We start from the raw sequence: 20,548 nt of genomic DNA, 5'->3' as shown, positions 1-20,548 counted from the left end.
CCTCTCCCTGGTGGATAACCTCCCAGGGCAAAACCAGCCTCCCAGTGGCTACAGGAGCCTGTATAGAACTACCAAAACCAGGAATAACTACTCCAGATGTCTAAAATACTTTGAAGGTAAGAATTATAATTTGGGGGGTAATAACGACAAGTTAAAATTTAGAAGTACGCAAGAGTGTTAAGGAGGCAGACGGAGCTATCTGTGAAATGATAAGACCTCCCCGAATGGAAGGACAGCTACGCAAACGGGGATTGTGAAATCTGCTGAGTTCGCTCATTGAGCACAAAGATTTATGAGAGAAACCTCCTGAATCAGCACATTGTGTCTTCTCCTACAGGATGCAATCACTGGGAAGGGCACTGACAATCTCTCGCAAAATATAAGCCTCTGAAAAGACAAATCAGATTTGTAGCTTACTGGCCCTTAATGAGGAAAGCGTGGTACAGTAACTAATACTGCTAAGCTAATGAAGGACACAGCCAGTCGTATTTTAGATAAGAGAGCACCCGCTCCTCTTACTTTTTAATGTCCTTGCAAACCAGCCATTCCACATCAGGAAGCGGGGTCCCCTCCGCCAAGCACCTCACTGTCTGCCCGCCGGCGGAGCCGTGGTGATCGTCCACGAGGTCTAAGATCAGGGCTGGAACTGGGAAGGAGACCGGAATTTGTTAAAATAACTCATCGGGGTCTACAAAAGCAGCCTGAAATTTCAAATAAGCCGGGACAGGTATTGTTTGGCCGACAGCTTAGTGCCAGCTAGAGACCTGGACTCATCCAGGAGGTCCTTAACTCCTGTAGCAGAGAGTGGATCCCAGGCTAGGGCCATGAAAAGGAAGTGCTGCGGTTATGCCACGTCCTCATGTCATACTAAACGAGCTATCGTCCCCGCTGTCAGCTGGAATAACTTAGGCGGGAGGATAAAGTTTCTTTTTGGCTCGAGGCCAGCGCCGAAGTGAAAGCCAGGATCGGGGTACGAGAGCTCCAAGAGCTCGGCACACACGCACTCCTCCGGAGACCCCGGTTCACACCTTTCTTATCGCAATACTCCAGGCAATCGGATGTGTAAGTGGATCGAGTCTTTGCTGTGTGCCATCAGTTCTGGTGGGCAAAGCTCCTTACCTTGTATTAGCAAGGAGAAGGTGTATCTTTTAATCTCATCTTCATTTTCAGCAACCAAAGTGTAGTATCCGCTGTCTTCTTCCTTGGCCCGGATCAATTTTAATATACTCTGAAACCTGCAGAAATGAGAGGTTTTGTTTGTGTTTTTAAAGCAGACCTTAAAAAAAAAAAATCCACTTCAATGCAACATATAACCTGCGCTTGTGGAGATTATAATGCAGTGGCATTTGGCATTTCTAGTATGCCTTTACACTAAAATAATTATTCAAATTGTAAATAACTGCCAAAATACAACCGAGAAACAAGTGGGCATAGTTATATTCTGCCAGGATCTAACAAAGCCTTGGATATGATTGGAAATAGCTAGAAATTATTGGAGCGGAGACATCTTGGAGGAATGAAGGGGCTTAGTGCTCAGAAATGAAGATTCCTATGATTTGGAGAGGTTGATGTTACGAAGGGAATAAGAAGAGGTAGATTAGGCATCGCTCTTTAGAGTAGAAAACAAAGAAATTATTTTAATAGCAGATAATATTATAAATTGGAGCGGTGCCCAGGTGAAGTCAACACGGCAAAGTAAGAGTCAGAAGAATATTTTCACCTTGTTTCCTGGACTCTGTTGGAACTAGTAACAATCTCAGTAAGATTCTCAATCAGAGTCACGTTATCCTTCAACCAGTACATTTTTGGCGCGGGGTATGCCTGCACGTCGACGACAAAGTTTTTGACTTCGTGTAGGTTGACAGCTTCCAAAGGGCTAAACTGAGGCTCCAGGTGAACGAACCCTTTGTCTGGAAAAGAAAAAGCCTTGCGTAAACAACGCTGTGCAGCGTTTTTCAAGATTGGTGTTTTCCAACACGTTAATAATTTTTGGACACTAAAATCAGACTATACCATGGACTGTAATGACTACTTTCTTATTTTCCTTAACCTCCTTGGTTGCATGCCGAGCAGTACATTCATAATCCCCTGTGTCTTTCACTGATGCCTCAGGAATGGTCAAGGTGTAAACCAGCTTCTGCGATGGGACTTTGATATCATCAAGTTTTATCAGACCTTTTTCTTTCTGTAGTTTGGAGAAGGAAAAAAAAACCTTACTTAAGTAACTGAGCTGAAAGCACACCATTGTGGATCTATGATGCCACTGGAGCGAGAGCAACCATCTAAACCCTGTACGGCAGAAGACTTTACTCAGTCAGGGATGTATTTTCAGCCACAGGCACTGAAGGTGTGTCTATAAAAATACACCCTTTTGGGGACAGGCACAGAAGGATGAAGAGGTTGAAAGCTCGTATTTCGTTCACTCAAAACCAAATGCCATTCAAAATCTAGGTGGGCAGCCCGAAAGAGTGTTTTACTGCTTATGCACTACCTTCTCCTCAGGCATAAACGCTACGGCTTTTTATTTTGAATTTTATTTGTTCAGTTTCCATGAAGTAGGGTGAATTTTTATCCCCTCCATCAGATAAAAAGTAAGTAGCTGCTAGATGCTATGTCCTGCCAGCTCTCAAAACAAGAATAATTTATTGACAAGGACAAGACTGCTATAGGTAAAAGGATGATGAGAATGGTAGACTATGTCATCATGAGAGACTGGAACAAAAAATATGCTGGGGACAGTTTTGAAAGGTAGCGTATAGCAAAGATTATAGCAAAGCGCATAGCAAAGATGGAAAATAGAACAAAACCTTCTTAAATCATTTTTTATCTTGGGCTCTTAACTCACTTAAATAAAAGGGGGGTTTGGGATCGTAATTAGGTAGTCACTTCAACTACGCCACCCCTTCAGTGACCAGACTTTTTACATGGGATACTCTGAAGTTCTCAATTGACAGGGATGGGCTCTACCCAACAAAAATTCTCACTGCAGAATGTTAACGCCAGTTTGAAAACTTCTGAGGTTCTCCAAAAGTCTTAAGATTTTCTTACTTGGTGGTTCTCATTAGTGAGTAATTACACTGACTGTAAGAGTCATTTTAATTAACACCTGCATAATGAGGAACAACAAAGCCTGTGAACTTGATTCTTCATCATCCTCCATTATGCCCAAGAACCCGAGGTTTACGAGAGCCATTTTAGAGGTTCAACCTCCAGCAGCAGAACTCTACGCAGACGTCTGGCACATTCCTAGGCCTTTCTATTTCCACAACATTTCTTTTTTTTCAACCAGCACAAGACCTGAGAGACAGCATTCCTCCCTCGGAGGATGGACTCCTAGTCACACCTCACCTTCCTCTCATACTTTGCATACTTACTAACAGCAAACTCTAACTTTTTGGGACTGACTTTCTATTGTGGTAACCTAAAAGTAAAACAAATTACTTTGTTTTCTCTCCTCAGCTGTCCTCATTCGGAGAAGAGAAGAATATTTTACAACTCCACCTTCTTCCCCAATAAGTAACTACAAACATTCAAACGAAAAATGAAATAACTAGAGAGATATTTACCACTTTCCCAGGATAATTCCACTGTAAATTAACCACCTCATTGTCAAAGACCACACAAGTTACTACGATGGTCTCGCCTGTTTTGTAGACAGTTTTAAGAGCTTCAATTTCAACCGGCAGCTGTGAAGTCGCTAAGAGAAGAGAAAGAGAGCAGATTTCGTTTTTAAAAGTACGCAATTTTCACATGGTGTGATTTCAGGGGGAGATTTCCATTTCACTTCCTCTACTGAAGAAATACCTAGAAAATTCAGTGTTTGTACTGATTCAGGTTTATACTGATATAAACTGATTCAGGTTTATACTGATATAAACAAAGCGTATTTAAAGCATGAAGTGCACAGGCATTGAGTTCAATCCCACAAAGAATGATCTGTGCTTAAAATTAGAAGTTTCTATCACCTCAAGTGCCCCTGTGAAAAGGCACTCGGTATAAGAGAAATTCACATTTTGCTGATCAGTGACTGTCTTTGAGAATCCATTGCTGGCCAACAAAAACTTTATTGTCAAAATATTTGAATGATGGTATTTTTCAGACTACTTGAAGTCCTACGACTTGCAGCCACTGGGAAACACCGGTCTTCTAAGTTACATTTCAGCCAACAGGATGAAAACACCTGAATCACGAAAGACTTTTCTTGTACCCATTTGGGAGAGGAGGTAAAGTTAAGGACACTTTATGCTCATCAAAATTGTACGTAACTGCTAAGTAAACTAGCAACTAAATAACAAGTAATACTGGCAGAAGAGCAAGGAGCTCATTGTTGGGGAAGTATCTGATATAATCCTGTGATGCTGGTGCTAATATGGCTCTTACAGTATTGAGGAAAGGACTGGGCTGAGTATTATTATTTCTTTTTTTTTAAATGAACAAAAATAAATACCTCTTAAAATATAGATGAGGAACTCATCGGACTTGAACTCCACGCCCTTAACCATTGTTTTGCATGTGTATGAGCCCGCAGGGAAATTCCCTATGAAGCCTTGTTTGCTGTCATAGAAAGCGTAGATAGCCTTGTCCAAACTGTTAACTAAAGTCACTTGAGCAGCTGGGTCACTTGTCCGACAAGGGATAATGGTGGGATCACCTTCTTCTATTAGGATGAACTGGTCTTCTGGTATAGAAGGGACAAAAGGCATGTCTGGGTCTGTAAAATACAAGAGGTAATTTTACACTGTCTTGTTTGTAGTAAGACCGTGTGCAGAAATTGGATATCAATGACCACTTATAGATCATAACCAAAACTAGTACAGTTTATTACTCCACTTTTTCAGAGATTGCAGGTAAGGCATGTTAATTGTATGCAGTATCTCCTTTTTCTTATTTGACCTAAGCACGAAACAGGAAAGAATGGGAAATGCAAAGGACCCCAAGGAAAAAAAGCTAAGTAGTATTATTCCCCTTAGACCTGGTTCTGAGATATTCCTACAGTGAGGGCAAAAGGTATTGTGTGACAAAAAGCAAGAAAATCACTACTGGCTGTGAAAACATTCATGCAATTGCTGGGGACCAAAGTAAAGATGAATTCACTTTATCACAGACAACTCTATCAAGATACATGTACAGCAAAGATCTCGGGGGAGAAACTGGACTTAAACATCCTATTTTTATGACACGGGATTTGGCACTTAGGTTCAACATCCACTGCACAAAAAAAAAATATTAAAGATTCTGCCTTTTATTGGTACAGATCAGTCATCTTCTTCAGTTAGAATTTTTTTTTTCTTTGTTAATAGTAGCTATCTCCTAACCAATATATAAGCTGGGGGGGCAGGGGGGGAAGGAAAAAAATCCGAACACTTTCAATGTCAAAACTGTAGAAATCAGTTTCATGTTGTTTATGTTGAACACCAGTAAAACCACATTTCATCAAAAATAGTTCAAGGTACTTAACTTCATGCATTTCTAACATGTCTGACATTACAGTTACGAGACATAGTTAATTATGGTCACAGCATGTGGTTTTCAAAATACAGTATTCAACCAGAAAAAGGCAAACAAACACCTGGTAGTTTTATTTCTTTTAAAGTCAACAAAAGACATGCCAACTTTCCTATCCGGCCAATCCAAAGCCTGAGTTTAAAACATAATTGCATAACATATCCAATTAAAAAGCACAGCCCTCAAATTATCTCCATTTGGCCATTCGGAATAAACAAATAATCCCTGCTAGCCTGAAGCTTCTGTGCGAAGCTTTATAATAAAATTTAATAAATAGCAATCCAAATCCCTCCAACAATAGACTTTCTGCTGGACTGGCAGGCTCTTTGTAGCAATATTCCAAACACAGCGCTCCATCCCAAAGACGCTGCCAACTCCATGTATTCATTTTCCCACTGTAATTTAAAACAGAAACAGGATTCACCTAGTTTGGTTTTCTGTGTGCTGTTAGTGAAAATGGGATATTGTGTGAAGTCTCAGTGTAATCCTCCTTGGCTAAAGTGGGTTGCTGCCACCCATTGCCCTGCTAATTCATTGCAGGAAAAACAATTGTAAAGACGAAGTTTATAGTGGAAACAGAAACATTCTCTATAATTTGAAGAAAAGGATATGTTACTGCATTTATGACATCTTGATGGTTAGTGAGTGGAAAAAATTACAGGGTGTCTCTGCCCTGCAAATCTGGTAGGCTGATGTCTAGAGGCATTCAGAAACCAAACCAAAAAGGCCTCTTGAAGAAATCTTCCATCTCTCGCCTTTATATTCCTTCACCGAGTGAGTTACAAGACTCCTTAACATCAACAACATCTTCTGGTGATTTGGTGAGAGCTGTTTGGAAATCGAGATACATGTGCCAAAGCCTGCAGCCTCTGCTGAGACATCTTCTCGCTTCAAGGATGAAAGCAAACGCTTTACAAGGAAAACGGAGAAAAACTCTCGAAAGAATCACTGTCCTTGAATTACACATCATGAATTGCAAAAACTTAATGCTACTGCAAAATTCCCTTTACGATAAGTCCCGTTAGCGCTTCCTGAGTTTTTCCCCCTTCCACAGTCTTTGTTGCAGTTGCAGACGTTGTCTCCTTCACAACTGCAATGCTGCAGTTTGGCAAGGTGATTTGCAATCCCTTCTTTTCTCTTTCGTTTCCTGTCCAAAATATTTACTGCAAATCTACTGGCTTGATCCTTCCTGGCCCTGCGGTTGTGCCACTCATCCCCTGAACCCCAGCCAACGCCGAGGAAACATCCAGACAGGGCTTTACGGAGGCAGTCGGTTGTGGCTCAGCCTCTGGTGCCTCTCTCAGCTATGACAATAAAGATCTCCATCCCATGGATAGCGTGGAAAGCCTTTAAACAGATTTCCAGTCGGAACAAGGGGGAGGGAGGGCAAAGCTGGGGATAGGTACTTCCGAAAAGAAGGGATGCCATTTCTTCTGGGTCCAACAGGTTTTCCACAACTACAGAGAAAGGCGGCGCAGGGCCTGGGAAGGCTGTGTTTGCTTTGAAAATTACAGGGCACTGCATGGTAGCACCATATTTTTAATCTTGCGTCAGACTGGCCACCAATAACACCTCTCGTTTCACCCTCCCTTGTGACAGCCACCTCCAAGATGTCTCCGTTGCTTTATGCTTCCCAGGCCCTCTGCACACATGAACTTCTTCCAGTTCTCGGTTCAAGCCTAATTCAAGGTTAAGAATGAGATATGGCCTTCCTCATCTGGCAACTGCTGTAGTGTCAGACATGGCACTGGTTTCATCAGTACAGGTCCCAAAACATCCACCCAAGTCACCCCTGGAAGGATTGGCGTTGATGTTAATCCCTACCTGGGGGCCAGGCAAACCTGAAGGCTGGACATGCCCCCACAGCTGAGATGACCTGGCCACCAAGGCCTACCACCCAGTCCCTGGTGGTCAGGAGACCTCAGGTCTGAAGTTGTGAATTCTTCCCTCTTGTTGAGAACTAAAAACTCTTACCAAAAAAGTGAAAGCCAATAGAAAGAAAGAGGAACATATCCGTAGATTCACAGGGGCTGGTCTTGATTACGTGTTAGGAAATAGCCCTGGGGTCATTTATCTTCCTCTGATGGTAAATTGCCACCGACTTCTGAACACCTACGGTTCAGCCCTCCCATCCAAACCTCTGGGTACGGCTGCGGCATCCCCCACTCACCAGGCACATAGATGTAGATGTCCTTCCCTTCCACTTCCCCGTCCTCCACTTGAGTGTGGTTATAATAGCAAACATACAAGCCCGTATGAGCGGCTGAGGCATTTCCTACTTCCAGCACTGTCACGAAGAGGCCACTGTTGTTTTCTTCATGTCTAATGTCTATCCTGTGGCTTCCCTCGGTCACTGGGTACTGCCAGCTCACTTCGCTGTCTCCAGAGCATTTGAGCGTGAAATTGGAATTCAGCTGTACCACCATTTCGTTCCTATTGGGAACAATAGTCGGCAGAGGAAGCTGGCAAAACGTTAGGAACGGTCCTGCAAAAAGACATGAATAAATAGCATATGAACACACAGAACAACCTCGGCGCAGGATGTGAAAGACAGCAGAGTGGATCAAGAGCGGCTGTTTTTCTAACCATTTTGGATGTGCTGATGGCCCAGGAAATCTGCCCTTGTTAAAAGCCAGTGTTTTGCCAGTGTTTTGGAAGGCAAACGGCTTCCCTTTGAAATGCTAAGTGTTTGCTTGCCGACTTGTGTTTGTCAAATAAGGAGGTGAAAGACAGAGCTGAAGTTAGAGATGGCTCCCCAATCCACACCTGGGCTTCCCAGACCCAGATGTGGGCACGGATCTGCTGCGGACCAGCGAATCCCACACCCCAGCTGCTGGGTCACGAGCATCTTGCAGCTCAGCTGAATTTTAGAAACCCTTTCCAAAGCCCAGCACTTGCATTTTACATCTGGCTTCTATTTCTGCAAACGGATGGAGCAGGAGTTTACATCCAAAATTTTGTGCATCAGGTCTACCTCTAGCCAAAATGTACAGAAGGCTTACAGCCAAATAAAACTGTAATTCACTGAACTAGATGTTGTAGATGGCACTGGCTTTCAGATGAAATCTATGGTTAGAGGCTCAGATTTGCAAGCCTAGGTAATTTGTAGGTGGGCTGGTGCAGGTCCAACTCCCAGAAGGAAAATTAGAGGATCTACACCCTAAAAAAGCGGGGAATTCACCAGGGAAGTGGAATTTGCTGTTTCAGTCTACCAAATGACCTGTACAAAACAGATAGGGTAGTCCACAATAAACAAACGCTTAGGCCCGTGGCGTGAAAGTGGGCTCTGTGCGATAAACCGCCAGCGGGAATCCAGCCTGTCTTTGAAACCAGTTTCTCATTCCCGCACGTGTTTCTCCCGGTCTGCGGGCCCCTTTCTATATTTGTCACCTTGTGGCAAAGCCTGCCCTCCCCTCCCGGCACCATGCGCCGGGCAGATGTCGGGAGGCCGGGCCGGCAGCCCCGGCGAGCGCGGTGGGGTGGTGGGGCGTGGGAGGACGCAGGGAGCCCACACAGGCAGCACCAGGCTGATGGAGAAACCCCAGGAAGGCAGGGCTGGGAGAACTGGAGGTAGGCAGGCTCACTTTCCCTGCGCAAGGCAGACAAACCGGCCGCGTTTGTATCACCGGGAGGTTATGGCAGCTGTAGGGGTGACAAAGCGGCCGGCACAGGCTGGCAAAAGTACTGTCTTCTCGGTGGTTCTTGCCTTAGCCTACCGAAGGGAAGGGTAGAAAAATGGAGCCTGTGGCCAGCTGGCAACCATTTGGCATTTGTTATCGTGGGCACAATGAAAGCAAGCTTAAGGAAGGATTTATGAAGGAGTAGGAGTGGAGGGGCTTAAAGGGCTGAGGAACATTACCTGTGAGAAAACATCCCAGGATCAGGAACGTCCGTGGGGAAGTACCCATAGCTACCAACAACTGAAACAGAAAGGAGAAGGCAAGAGAGAGACAGTTAACGGCGTGAAAATGGGAATGAAAGTCTGCAGGACCCCTCTCCTGCAGTGCCCTAGCGCAGATTCCCGGCATTCTGCATGGTGCCAGGGACAGGAACGTCCCTGGGACCACCGCTCGCACCTGCAGCCCATTGAGACTCGTGCAGCCGCCTTCCACGAGGTACGTGGGTCTGCAGGCACACCACACACACCGACACTTCGCCGGCACGGGGACTGCAGCCAAGGCTCCATAACTCCTTCTCTCCACTGGCAACGCAAAGGAGCCAAGTCCCGGCGCATCCCTCCCTCGAACAGCCCGCCAACACCTCTGGTGCCCGCTGCAGCCTCCGGGGCTGAACCCGCACAAACACCCCCCCACGGAGGCTGTACCCTCACAGGCATCGGTGAGGATGCAACGGTTTTATGCAATAAGTTCCGGCCTTTTAGCTGCAAGCAGCTTCTATGCAAGAAAAAGCATAATTTAAAAGCGACTTTTATTACAAATAGTACAATCCTGAGTGATATTTTTGTTTTGCCATTGTACATTTGTATATATATATAGCTGACTGAATACAATGCAATACAATAGTGTTTATTGCTTATTTAGCAAGAATTCCCTTGATCGGGAGACGTGCTATTTAAAACATATGCTGAAAATTTCTTAACGGAATAAACCCACGACAGACTGGAGGCCAGCGCTGCCACTCGCGGAGCATCTCCTCTCCCCAGCAACATGGAGAGTCAGAGATCACACGCGATAATTTTAGCTTTCAAACACAATCCTAAGGCGGCCGTCTTGAAGAGGCAGCGGCAGCAATAAGCATCTATGTAATTTTTGTGCCATCTAATGACATTTCTACTTAAAACCCTCAAGCAGCCAGCTGGATAATTTACAAAAGAGGAGCTCCTGCATCCCCTGCTCCCATTGAAATCAATGGACGTTTTGTTGGTGACTTTAACGGTAACTGGATTTGGCCTAAAGCCAACATAGATTAAAAAATGTCTGCACAGAAGAGCCCCTAATCTGAAACACAGACCAAGGAGTAAAATAAAGGATGATGTGCCAAGACAGGGACTACTTTTCAAAGGTTCTGGACATTTTCTATTCCCCTTCTGGTATTCGGCTCCTGAGATAGGAAAGCACGTAGGTACATCCCGTTATTACGACTATGCCAGTGCCGTATGGGAGTTAAATGCTTACAACACACCAAGGAGTGTTTCTGAACCGGTCCCTCTTTCCTTCCGCAACGTGTGGAGCAGACAGCCCGCTTTTGCAAAGCAAAAAGTATTCGATACGCGAATCAAACATAAAGGTCTCAGGAGCAGGATTAGAAAACTTACAAACTACCAGCCCCCAAAAACATGTACAAACAACATCGGAAATTCAGCTGACAACATTCCAGCAGAGACAAGGCATTTTGCCTAATTCTTCAATTAGCAATAATTGCCATGTGTTTATGTATCTGTCTCCCATCGATAAAAGACTCCTGGACATCAAAGTCCCTCTGTCTCAGCCTCCTTACTCATTTTTATCACATTTGTATCCTGTAAATTTTTTTTATGATAAAGTAACTCACTGTAAATCTTGAAAGACTTACCATGGTCTGCTTTATTGATCTGACTCCTAACCTCCCAAGACCCACAAGACAATGTTACCCCACTGTCTGCCAAGCTTCCTTCTGCCTTTTCTCTCTGAAAGGGCAGACCTCTCCCCGTTTTGTCCTGTTTTTGCAGACTATTCAGCGCAAGCGACACAGCACAAGAGGAGAAAACACAAAGCCAGCTCAGCTCTTGCACCGCAGCCTGCAGGAGCTCTGCTGTTGCAGACCTCTGTGTGTCAGTGAGGAGTGAAGCCCCACGACTGCACTGACATAAGTGCAGGTGATGGCATTTCCAAAGAGCTACTTCGAATCTGCTGTCTCGGTTGGGCTGCCACCGAAATCAGTGAGCTGAGTGCCTCAATCTACCCTTGCAGTTTAAAAACAGGAGGGCTTAACTAAATTTGCTTTTTCCAGATGGCTATTCTTTCACAACCCAGAGCTTTGATCTTTCCTCAACGAGCCGTTAATCTCATCAAGACCTAGAGCAACACTTCCTCGCTGTGAAAGACAGAATAATTTACTAACGATTCACCACCATATATACTCAAAATCTATTTGAATTGGATTTAGTTACGTTGCGCATCTGACTTAAGAACGCTGGAGTCCCATCTCCAACACATGCTCGCACATCAGGGCTGGAGTCAAGGTTTAATGCAGCTACAATTTCACACGTCCAGGCAACAGAGAGTTTACTCATTCCCACGACACCCAGCAAGTATGCTAAACATGTTTTTGTTTATCACCTAATTTTTTGTATGCACTTATTTGCCTTTTTTACCCCCCTTACAACAGTGCAGCCTTCTTTATCCTAAATCACCCAAATCGCAGCCCTGGGTAAATACACCAGGTTCAGATCCTAACACTGCTCCATCAAACCATAATTTGGTGTAGCTTCACTGAAGTGGACTTACGCAATCTGAAGCCCAGTATTGACAGCACACATACAACGTAAATTTGAGCCAACCTTAATTCCTTGCATACCTTGAACATTGCTAGCTAAAATAGAAACAAGGGTGTGTATCGTGAAAGCTACATGATGCCACGAAGGATTTGCCAAACTCTCTGCAGGGGAGGCTGACTGCCCAGGGTAAAACAGTCATTGCATCTGCTTTAACCACTGGCTTTTGAAAGGATCTGACTGAAATTTTGATATTCCTCTTTTCATGATAATGGGGCTCCGAGCAACCTGATCTAGTTGAAGATGTCTCTGCTTATTGAGGGAGTTTGGACCAGATGAACTTTAAAGGTCCCTTCCAACACAAACTATTATATGACTCTATAAAAATATCAGGAAAAGAATGTCTGAAGAACTGTTATCAGCAAGAAGTCAATCTTCTAAACACTCACTGCCAAGCGCTGGCTTCCTACCAAGAAGGATTTCATTGACTGCACTGTAGAAGACAAAGTAAAATCAATATCCAGAAAGCCGATGGAAATATGTATTTAGAAAATGATGCTCTTCCTAGGTGATCGTTCTACATGACCTAGGGAGAAAGCAACGTGGTAGACCAAGAACAGCCAGTGGTATATATTTTTCACACCCCTGTAAATCAAACAAGACCTCTTTCAAGACAGAAAACTAGCCCATCTACCAGAAGACCGGAGACTAACAGACTCATCTCCTACAGTCACTACAGTTCACGCTCTTGGCCACAGGATGGCAATGTTGATCCACATTAATGAGGGAAATGCCTCGTCGAGCAAAAGGCATCGCTACTCTCCAACACAGCAGATGGAATCTAGACTGGGTCTCCTGGCTCAACTTCACATTCAAATTTCTTATATTTTAATTTCATGCGCTTTCACCTATTTTTAAAGAACAAACCAACAAAAAACCCGCACTGGTCCCTATTGCTCTGTATTTACTTAAGTGATATGGCCGTAGTTGGATTCCAACCCTTGGCACGTAATGATGTGATTATCCTTGTTATGAGAGGGCTGGATAATTTCAGTGGTGATTTTGTCAGAGTGGCAGTCTGTCCTTCTGGGAAGACTGACCTTTTCCAGGAAGAGCTAAGGCCAGCCCAAAAAAAAAGAGGGGAGCATTTCCTCCTTGTGGTATATGTCACTAGCTGAATGTAAATGTTAGACAGGACCTCCTGAAACATTTCTTGGTTCTCAATTCCCAAATTGCGAGATCGGTTCTCCACAAGAGCAGAGCTGCCCCGCAGCGCTAACAGGCGGATCTGAACATTTCACTGGGAAAAGGCACAAACAACTAAAGACAATTTTGTCAACAACTGGCATAAGTATTCTCCTAAAATGAGACTTAAAAGTATTTGCATCCAGCACAGCCTGCATGCAGGAATAACTACACACAAAGACTAGCCCAGTGCTGGGCTCCTGCAGAGTGCTTTGGGCTCTGCAGGACACACTCATGGCTGCTACCCAGGGAGCCTCCCAGTCAGCCCCAATTCTTCAGCCTAACCCTCAAGGACACACTCCACCAGTCTAGGAGCTAAAGATGGGGGAAAATTTGCAGAGTCTAAATTTCCGCGCTTGTTCCAAAGAGGATTTTCCAGACTGCCCCAGCAAACAGATAAAAAGACTGGCACTTCCAAGGAATACATCTCACTTAGGTTTTCGGGATCAAATCAAAGAACGCCTCAAATCCCAACTCAAGTGCTCAGAAGCATTCCATGGAAAAACCAATCCATCTCTGTTGACCACAAGAGCTAGGAAGCCTTGCTGTTGCAAACTTTCCCCTTGGGTGCCCTTGCAAAGCTTCATTGGCTTGAAAGAGATGAGTCAAGCAGGAGAGCAAGGCAAGAGGGAGGGAAAGGACTGTTTGCTTACTTGCTTGGTTTTTTTTAAATTATCAGTAATTCTTGCCACCACCAGGAAAAATAACCTCTCGGAAATCATTCCCTGGTCTTTAAAACAAGTGAAGCAAACATTTTCTATAAAAATTTTCAGAGTTCACATGCAAAAGTAGTGCCATTGTGGCCATGATGATCTAAAGATGCAAGCAAGGCAAGGACCGGATAAGGTTATATATTTCGCCCTCGTTTTTAGACCAGCTGGAATAGCTGGAAATAACTGGCAAGGTCTGGGATATGCAAGATTTTTTCTGTCTATATACATTGTACTCAAATCCTAGCTCAATACTGTAGTACTGTGGAGAGGTATTTTATTAAAATATTTATTGCTTCCTGCTTTCTTGAAACCTAATACCTATATTACTCTCACAGCCACATGAAGATTTCCCATACATCAACGAACAAATAATAGCGAAGATGGCCCCAGTGCCCGACGGCAGTCGGACTGGCACATCTCCTGCCCCTTCGTGCCTGGAAAGGAGAACCAGCACAAGGGGTCTCATTTGAAAGCAGCGGGAGAGCGCCTGCGGGCTGGGAGAGCTGGTTTGCTTGTGGACTCCTAAATCCCAGTGCTTTGTGCGGTCTCATTTTTCTTCAAACTTTTTTTTTTCCCCACCCCCAAGCTTTGAGGTTGGCTAAACCGCTGTTTAGCTGAGGGCCTTTCTAAAATGCTCTTTGTTAACTAGAAGCAAAATCCGAAGTCACTTGCTGGGAGATCTTTCCTTGGCGTTTCTAGACCCAGAGTTAAAAGTTGGATCTCCACAGTTCAGATTTTGATCATCCGATGACAGAGGAACCTTTGATGCCTGTCTCCTTGCTTTGATCCCGTCTCTTGCCCCATCCAGGGACACGGAGTCAAGGCATCCAAGCTGGGACCCCAGATGGGCTCTGCATCGGCCCTGGGAGATACCGAAGAAGCAACAAGACGCCCCCCTTCCCGCGGTGCGCCCCGTCGGGGGGAGAGCGGACTACATACAGCCAGCCGGGATGGGGATGGAGATGGTGGTGGGGGGGTTGTATTCACACTCTGCAGCTCCTACCAGGCTGCCGGCGCTTGCCAGACCCTGCCTGCCCGCGGGGAGCCGGAGCGGCAGCCCCCAGGGAGCGGGGAAGCCGCGGCTCCCCCTTCGGTCCCCGGCCCCTCGGTTAGAGCCGCTGCGGATCACAGGCTGCCCGGGACACCGGGGGAACCTAGCAGAGATGGCAACTCCCAGCCACATCGCTGTTTGTCTGGGAAACAATAGGAAAGCCTTTGCCAAGTTGGAGTGATTTTTTTTTTTTTAAATGCGAGGTAGCCAGGAAAAAAAGAAAAGTGGGCTCGGGGAGATGAAGAGGGGCAAAGCAAAGCCGTGTTTCCCTCCGGGGGGGGGAATAATTCTGCTGGCGGTGCCACCCCAGGGCTTCTTCTCCAGCCCGCACCGTCGGGCGAAGTGCGGACCCCGAGGGAGCGGGTGTCTCGGCGCGGGGGGACAGACGTTGTGTCCCGGCTCGGAGCTGTGGGACCAAGGGAGAGCTCTGGGGACGGATCCGTCTGTCCCCACCGGGGCTGATGCCATGCCCTGCTCGCCCCGAGCGCGCAGCTTTGGGCCCCGGGGGAACGTCAGGGAGACGGAGCATTTGCAAAAGACCGGCCGAAAATGCTGTCGAGGGGCTCTGGAAACGTGCCCCCGGCGCGGGTGGGGGCCAGGGCATCGCCCCCGTCTCTGCCCCGCAGCCGCCTCCCCGCCGGGCTGCGGGCAAGACCCGGGGGCTGGCGACTGCGCCCCGGGGCTGCTGCTGCCGCTGCCTCGCTAGATCTGTCGCTGCTGGCTCCAGAAAAAAAAAAAAAAAAAGTTGTCCAAGTCCTGTTCTCTGGAACGGCTCCTGGGCTGCGGGATCCGCGTCCAAAAATGTTGAGCAATGCCGCGGACAGCCAAAAAGCCATTTCCTACTTGCTCCTAGGACTTTTCCAGGGGACTCCAGCCTGGCAGAGGCTGGCGAGTTTGCAACCTCCGGGCTTGACAAAATCCAAACGGTGGCCGCGAAGACTTTGCCCTCCCCCGGGGTAGGAGACGGTGGGCTCCAGCGGTCCGGCGGGGCCGGCGTTCCCGTTGCGAGCCGGGGGCTGTAAGCTGGAAAGGCTCCAGGTACCAGTCCTGCCTAAATTCAGCATCTTCCCTTCCGTCGAGACGTGTAAAACTAAAGACGGGGCGCGCAGGGATGGAGATCGGGTTGTCTGCAGCGGGGGGTGTTGGTTGTGTGCTTGCCCCCACCTGGGATCTGGGGGCATTTTAGGCTACCCGGGCACGGGGAGCGAGGTGGGGAAGGGGGATCTGAAGAAGGGAAGGTGGTGAAAAACAAAGGGTGGGGGAAGGGACGGGGGAAGCAGCGGGGCGAAGGCAGCAAAGGATGCGAGAAGAGGGGGCGCGACCCTACCTGACTTTGTCCCCCCGCTACCCGGCGGAGCCCCGGCGGGTCTCTTCCCCCACACCACCCCTCCCCTACCGCGGCAGGAATGCGGCGCGGTGGCCCCCGCCGTCCCAATCAATGTGTTTGTCATTAGCTCTGCCCGCGCTTCTCGCCGCCGCGCCCCGACGGCCCGCGGGACGCCGGGCTCCCCGCTCCCCCTCGGCGGCGGCCGCCAGCGCCCGCCGCCCCCCCGCCTGCGCCCCCGCGGGAAGGAGTCCCCGGCCCGACTCGGAGCACTGGGAAAAAAGGAGAAAAAACAAAAAGAAAAAAAAAAAAAGAAAAAAACCCCCAACCAAACCAACAACAAACAAATAAAGTGGGGAAAAAAGAAAAGAGGGGGCAAAGAAAGAAGAAGCGGGAGAAGAGGTGAAGAAAAAAAAAGGAAAAGGTGGGGAAACTGCCCCTCACCTCTTACCTTCTCCTTTATAATCCGCAGCCCCAATCCTGCAGATTGTAAAATATCCAAAATATGTCCACGTCTTTTGTGACTTTCCCCGCTCAGCCGCGCTCTTTCCCTCCCGCTTGCCCTCCCTCCCGATCCGACTGTAATGGTCTCACAAACCGCGTCCCGTAATTGATTCAATGTTATAGTCCATCCTTCCAAAACTAATCATTTGCTTTAAGTAAATAGCTGTCAGGAAATGAAGCCCCCCTCCGGCCCCTTCAGAATAAGAGCCGCCCTGGCTCGCCCGGCGCCCCCAGCCCCGCGGCCGGAGGCGGGCGCGCCGGCGGGAGGCTCTTACGCAGGCAGGGGGGCCAGTCTCTGCCTCCAGATTTCACCAGCCTCGCAGGGGAGGGGGGAGGTTGGCCATATGGCAGGGGCGAGGGGGAGGAAAGGGGGAAGAGGGGAGTTTTTGCACGGCAGAAGGAGAAAATAAATAAATAAATAAATAAATCACAACACCCCCCCCCAAAAAAAAAAAAAAAACAACAAAACTTTCATGAAAACTCCGAGCGCTCCCAATTTCATGAATGAGCCTTCCCTCCTCAGACCCTCCAGGACGAGCGGGACGGGCGGCGGGGCTCGTGTCCACGGCCACGGTGTGAGTTTATGGACGGGGGAGTTTGAGCTGGAAACGAATTTGCGGCTTCCTCGTGTCCTTTGTGCAGCACCGAGCTGGGGCTTGGGCTAAGAGAGCTGGATGGACGGCCGTGAGCCAGCCGGGAGCAGGAGGCACTGAGAGAGAGGGGGAGAGACGAATCCCTAACATTTATGAATGAAAGACACAACGAAAGGTAACCTCCGCCAGCAGCCGGCCCTCCCAAACCCCGCTGCTCCGACGGAACCGGGAAAGCTCTTCTCTTCCCCTCTGCTTTTGCTTTTCCCGGCGCAAACAAACCCCAGCAATAACCGAGCCGGGGGGGCACGGCGGGGGCCGGAGGTGCCTGCGGAGGCGAGGGCAGCGCACGTCCCAGTCCCTCCTGTTTGAACACGCTCCAGCCGGAGCTTTGATCCCCGCCGGGCAGCCAGCACCGGGGTATCTCTGGCTTTGTTGGCCGTCGCTATCTGCTGGCGATAAGGGGGTGGTCGGGGGAGGCGGCGGGGAGCTGCCCTCGCAGCCCCTTCTGCTGCAGGCTCCGTGCGGGAAGGGGCGATGCGGCGGCCGCGGGAGAGGGGGCACTGCAGCCCCAGGAAAGGAGCGGAGCGGGAGGCCCTGCCTGCTCCCTGCCTGCCGCCCTGCCTTCGCACCCGCCTCCTGGGGAGGGCACCGGCCCGAGAGCTGCGCCCCGGGGCTTCTCCCCTCCTCTGTCTGGCTCTCCTTCCTCCCCGCACCTCTTTTTTCCTTTTAGTATTAAACAAAAGAAAAGTTTGTCCTCGAAGTCAAGCGCCAGGATCCGGTGGTTGGGTTGTGGTTTTTTTTTTCCTCTTTCCCAAGCGAGGGAGAATTAAGCCTCCGAAGTGAAGATGCCCCGAAGGGAACGGGGGGACAGAAAGGAGAAGGGACTCCCGTGAAAAAAGGGCTCAGGCTGAGGTGCCCTGGCCGGGCTCGACGGGTCCCCGGCGGCGCTCCCGACCCTTCGCCCGCCCTCCGCCAGTGCATCCCCGGCTCGGGTGAGAGCACAACCCCGCTATTGCTTCCACATGTTCCTCCAGGAAATCATCGGAGTCAGATCTGTGAGCAGCCCCTGGTCGGAATGCTAACAGGATACCGTAATGCTTGTGAATAAACAACAGGCTCCCAGTGAGTCAAAAAAAAAAAAAAAAAAAAAAAAAGTACCACCAACCCCAAAACAATCCACAAAAAAAAAAAAAAAACCAACAAAAAAACCTCCAACACCGCACCCTGGAAGTGTCTGCCTGGGGGAGAGAGCGCTTCCAGCAGCCTGCACCCCTTAGTTTGTGGAGGGAAGAGTCCTATCGTGACTTGGGTCGGAGCTGCAGATTTAAGCCCCGCGAAGATGCGCAGGGCTCAGACCGGCGGCAAACAACTGCCCGTGAGCTCCGAGGGGATCCCGCCCGGCCCTGCCGGGATTTACCCGCTCTGGTTTAACGTGCGGGGCGGCGGAGGTGATTCCTGGCGAGGTAACCGTCAGGATGGGCTGTAATGAGAGAGTTACTCTTGCAAAAAAAAAAAAAAAAAAAAGAAAGGAGCAAAAGGAAAGGGGAGGAGGCGCCTTCTGGTTGCAATTACCTGCTTCATTTGAATAATGCCTTTGTCATGATCATTATCGAGCGATCGTTAACGGCTTCCACGTGGGATCTCACAAGACCCAGCGAAAAATAAAAATTGCAAATTGGGGGACTGGCAAAGCTGGTCGCCAGGCCAACCGGGCGCTGCGGGGACCGGGACGGCGATGTCCTGTCGCCCAGGGCCCCTCCGGGGGAGCGGTGACACTTTCCCCGACGTGGCTTCCCCACGCTAAGTGGGGCGACCCCGAAGTGCCGTGGGTGCCTGTGGATTGGTCCCGCCTGGATAAAATAAACCCTCCAGGAGGGCTCCTGAACTCTACCCCCCCGCCCCGTGTGGCGCAGGGGGGTCCCGTCCAGGGAGGCGCGGGGGACTTGGGGTTAACGAGAGGACAGGCAGGGGGTGGGGGGATTTTTAACCACTGCGGGCCCCCTCTGCTCTCCTCCCGCCTTCCCCTCCCCCGAAGGGCTGGAGCACAAGGCATCCCGCTAGCCTGTGTTTATGCGGCAACAGATGGAAACTGCACATCTTAAACAAAACTGCGGCGCCCGGACTAGAGCCGCTCTCGCCTGTTTATGCTCCGGGGTGGGGGGGATGGTCCCTCGGGTCCCCCCACGGGCCCGCAGTGCCGGTGGGTCTGGGCAGCGGGCATCGACGGGGCTGGTTTTTGCAGGGCGGCTCTCTCCGCTCTCGGGGGCTTCCAGCGGGGGCTGGGAGCTTGCCAGCCGCCCCGCTCGGCATCCCCCCACCCGGCAGGAGTCCCAATTTGCTGCAAGTAACGAGGCCTTTCCTGCGGTTCTCTCCCAAGGGTGATCCGGGCAGCCTTTAGCCGGCTGAGGCTATTAAGCAGACTAATAGGTGGCTCATGAAGGGTCCCAGTGGCCTCCTGCGAAGGCGGGGGTGGGAGATAAGGGGTCCCCCGGCTCGGGCCCGGCAGCCTTTTGTCTCTTTGGGAAGGCAGGTCTGGGGTTGATTATCGTTCCCCGCGTTGCAAGCGATGCGCCGTGCGGGAGTCAGCCACAGCCTGCTCGCCCTTTTTGGAGCAGGACCCCCCCTGCGTGGTGAAGAGCCTGGAGCAGAGACACCTCAAACCCCTCCAGACAGGGAGAAAGCGGAGCGGCCTCTCATCGCTTGTCACTATAAATCTGGTCTCGCATCTATCGCGAAGGGAGGAGAACACAGCAGTGGGGGCTTCCTGAGACAGAAGGGAAGCAAGTCAGGGGGTCATCAAGCCCCCCAGCCCCCCCGGGAGATGTGTGCTGCTCGCAGGAGGGCCCTGTGTGCTTTTACAGTCCTACCAGATTTTTATTTTTTTTTTGTCTTTCCTTCTTTCCATGAGACCAGATTCCCCCATTTTGTTTGCTCAACATGATTTGGCTCTGAATAGCAGGGATCCCGTGTCACCAGTGGAGCAGGGAGCCAGACAAAAGAAATTCGCGTTGCCCAGCCTGCCCTCCCCAGACTTTATTTTGATTCCCCACATGCCTGGCTCAGGTACTTCCCTGTGCCCGTCCCTTTTCCCACTGAAGTGGCTGCTGCTGCCACGTCGAGCTGTTTTGCTTTCGTTGTTGCATTTGGCTCTCAACGTTAAATGATGCCAAAACAGCCGTG

General features: G+C 49.0%; 1 protein-coding gene across 1 annotated transcript in view; it reads right to left on the bottom strand.

Moving 5' to 3' along the window:
* The window catches only part of PDGFRA (platelet derived growth factor receptor alpha), a 33,591-nt gene extending 16,690 nt beyond the window's left edge, over positions 1-16,901 (bottom strand). The window contains exons 1-9 of the mRNA XM_074588080.1: positions 16,723-16,901; positions 9,365-9,425; positions 7,676-7,990; positions 4,448-4,711; positions 3,567-3,697; positions 2,014-2,185; positions 1,721-1,910; positions 1,120-1,235; positions 520-646 (exon numbers count right to left, since the gene is read on the bottom strand). Of these exons, the coding sequence (XP_074444181.1) occupies positions 520-646; positions 1,120-1,235; positions 1,721-1,910; positions 2,014-2,185; positions 3,567-3,697; positions 4,448-4,711; positions 7,676-7,990; positions 9,365-9,413 (1,364 nt within the window). The 5' untranslated portion in view covers positions 9,414-9,425; positions 16,723-16,901. The remainder of the gene's footprint in view (positions 1-519; positions 647-1,119; positions 1,236-1,720; positions 1,911-2,013; positions 2,186-3,566; positions 3,698-4,447; positions 4,712-7,675; positions 7,991-9,364; positions 9,426-16,722) is intronic.
* Positions 16,902-20,548: the final 3,647 nt, after the last annotated feature.

This window comes from Larus michahellis, chromosome 5 (assembly GCF_964199755.1).
Source record: "Larus michahellis chromosome 5, bLarMic1.1, whole genome shotgun sequence".
NCBI classification, from domain to species: Eukaryota; Metazoa; Chordata; class Aves; order Charadriiformes; family Laridae; genus Larus; species Larus michahellis.
The sequence above is the reverse complement of the archived record's forward strand: the minus strand, read 5'-3'. Positions and strand labels throughout refer to the sequence as shown.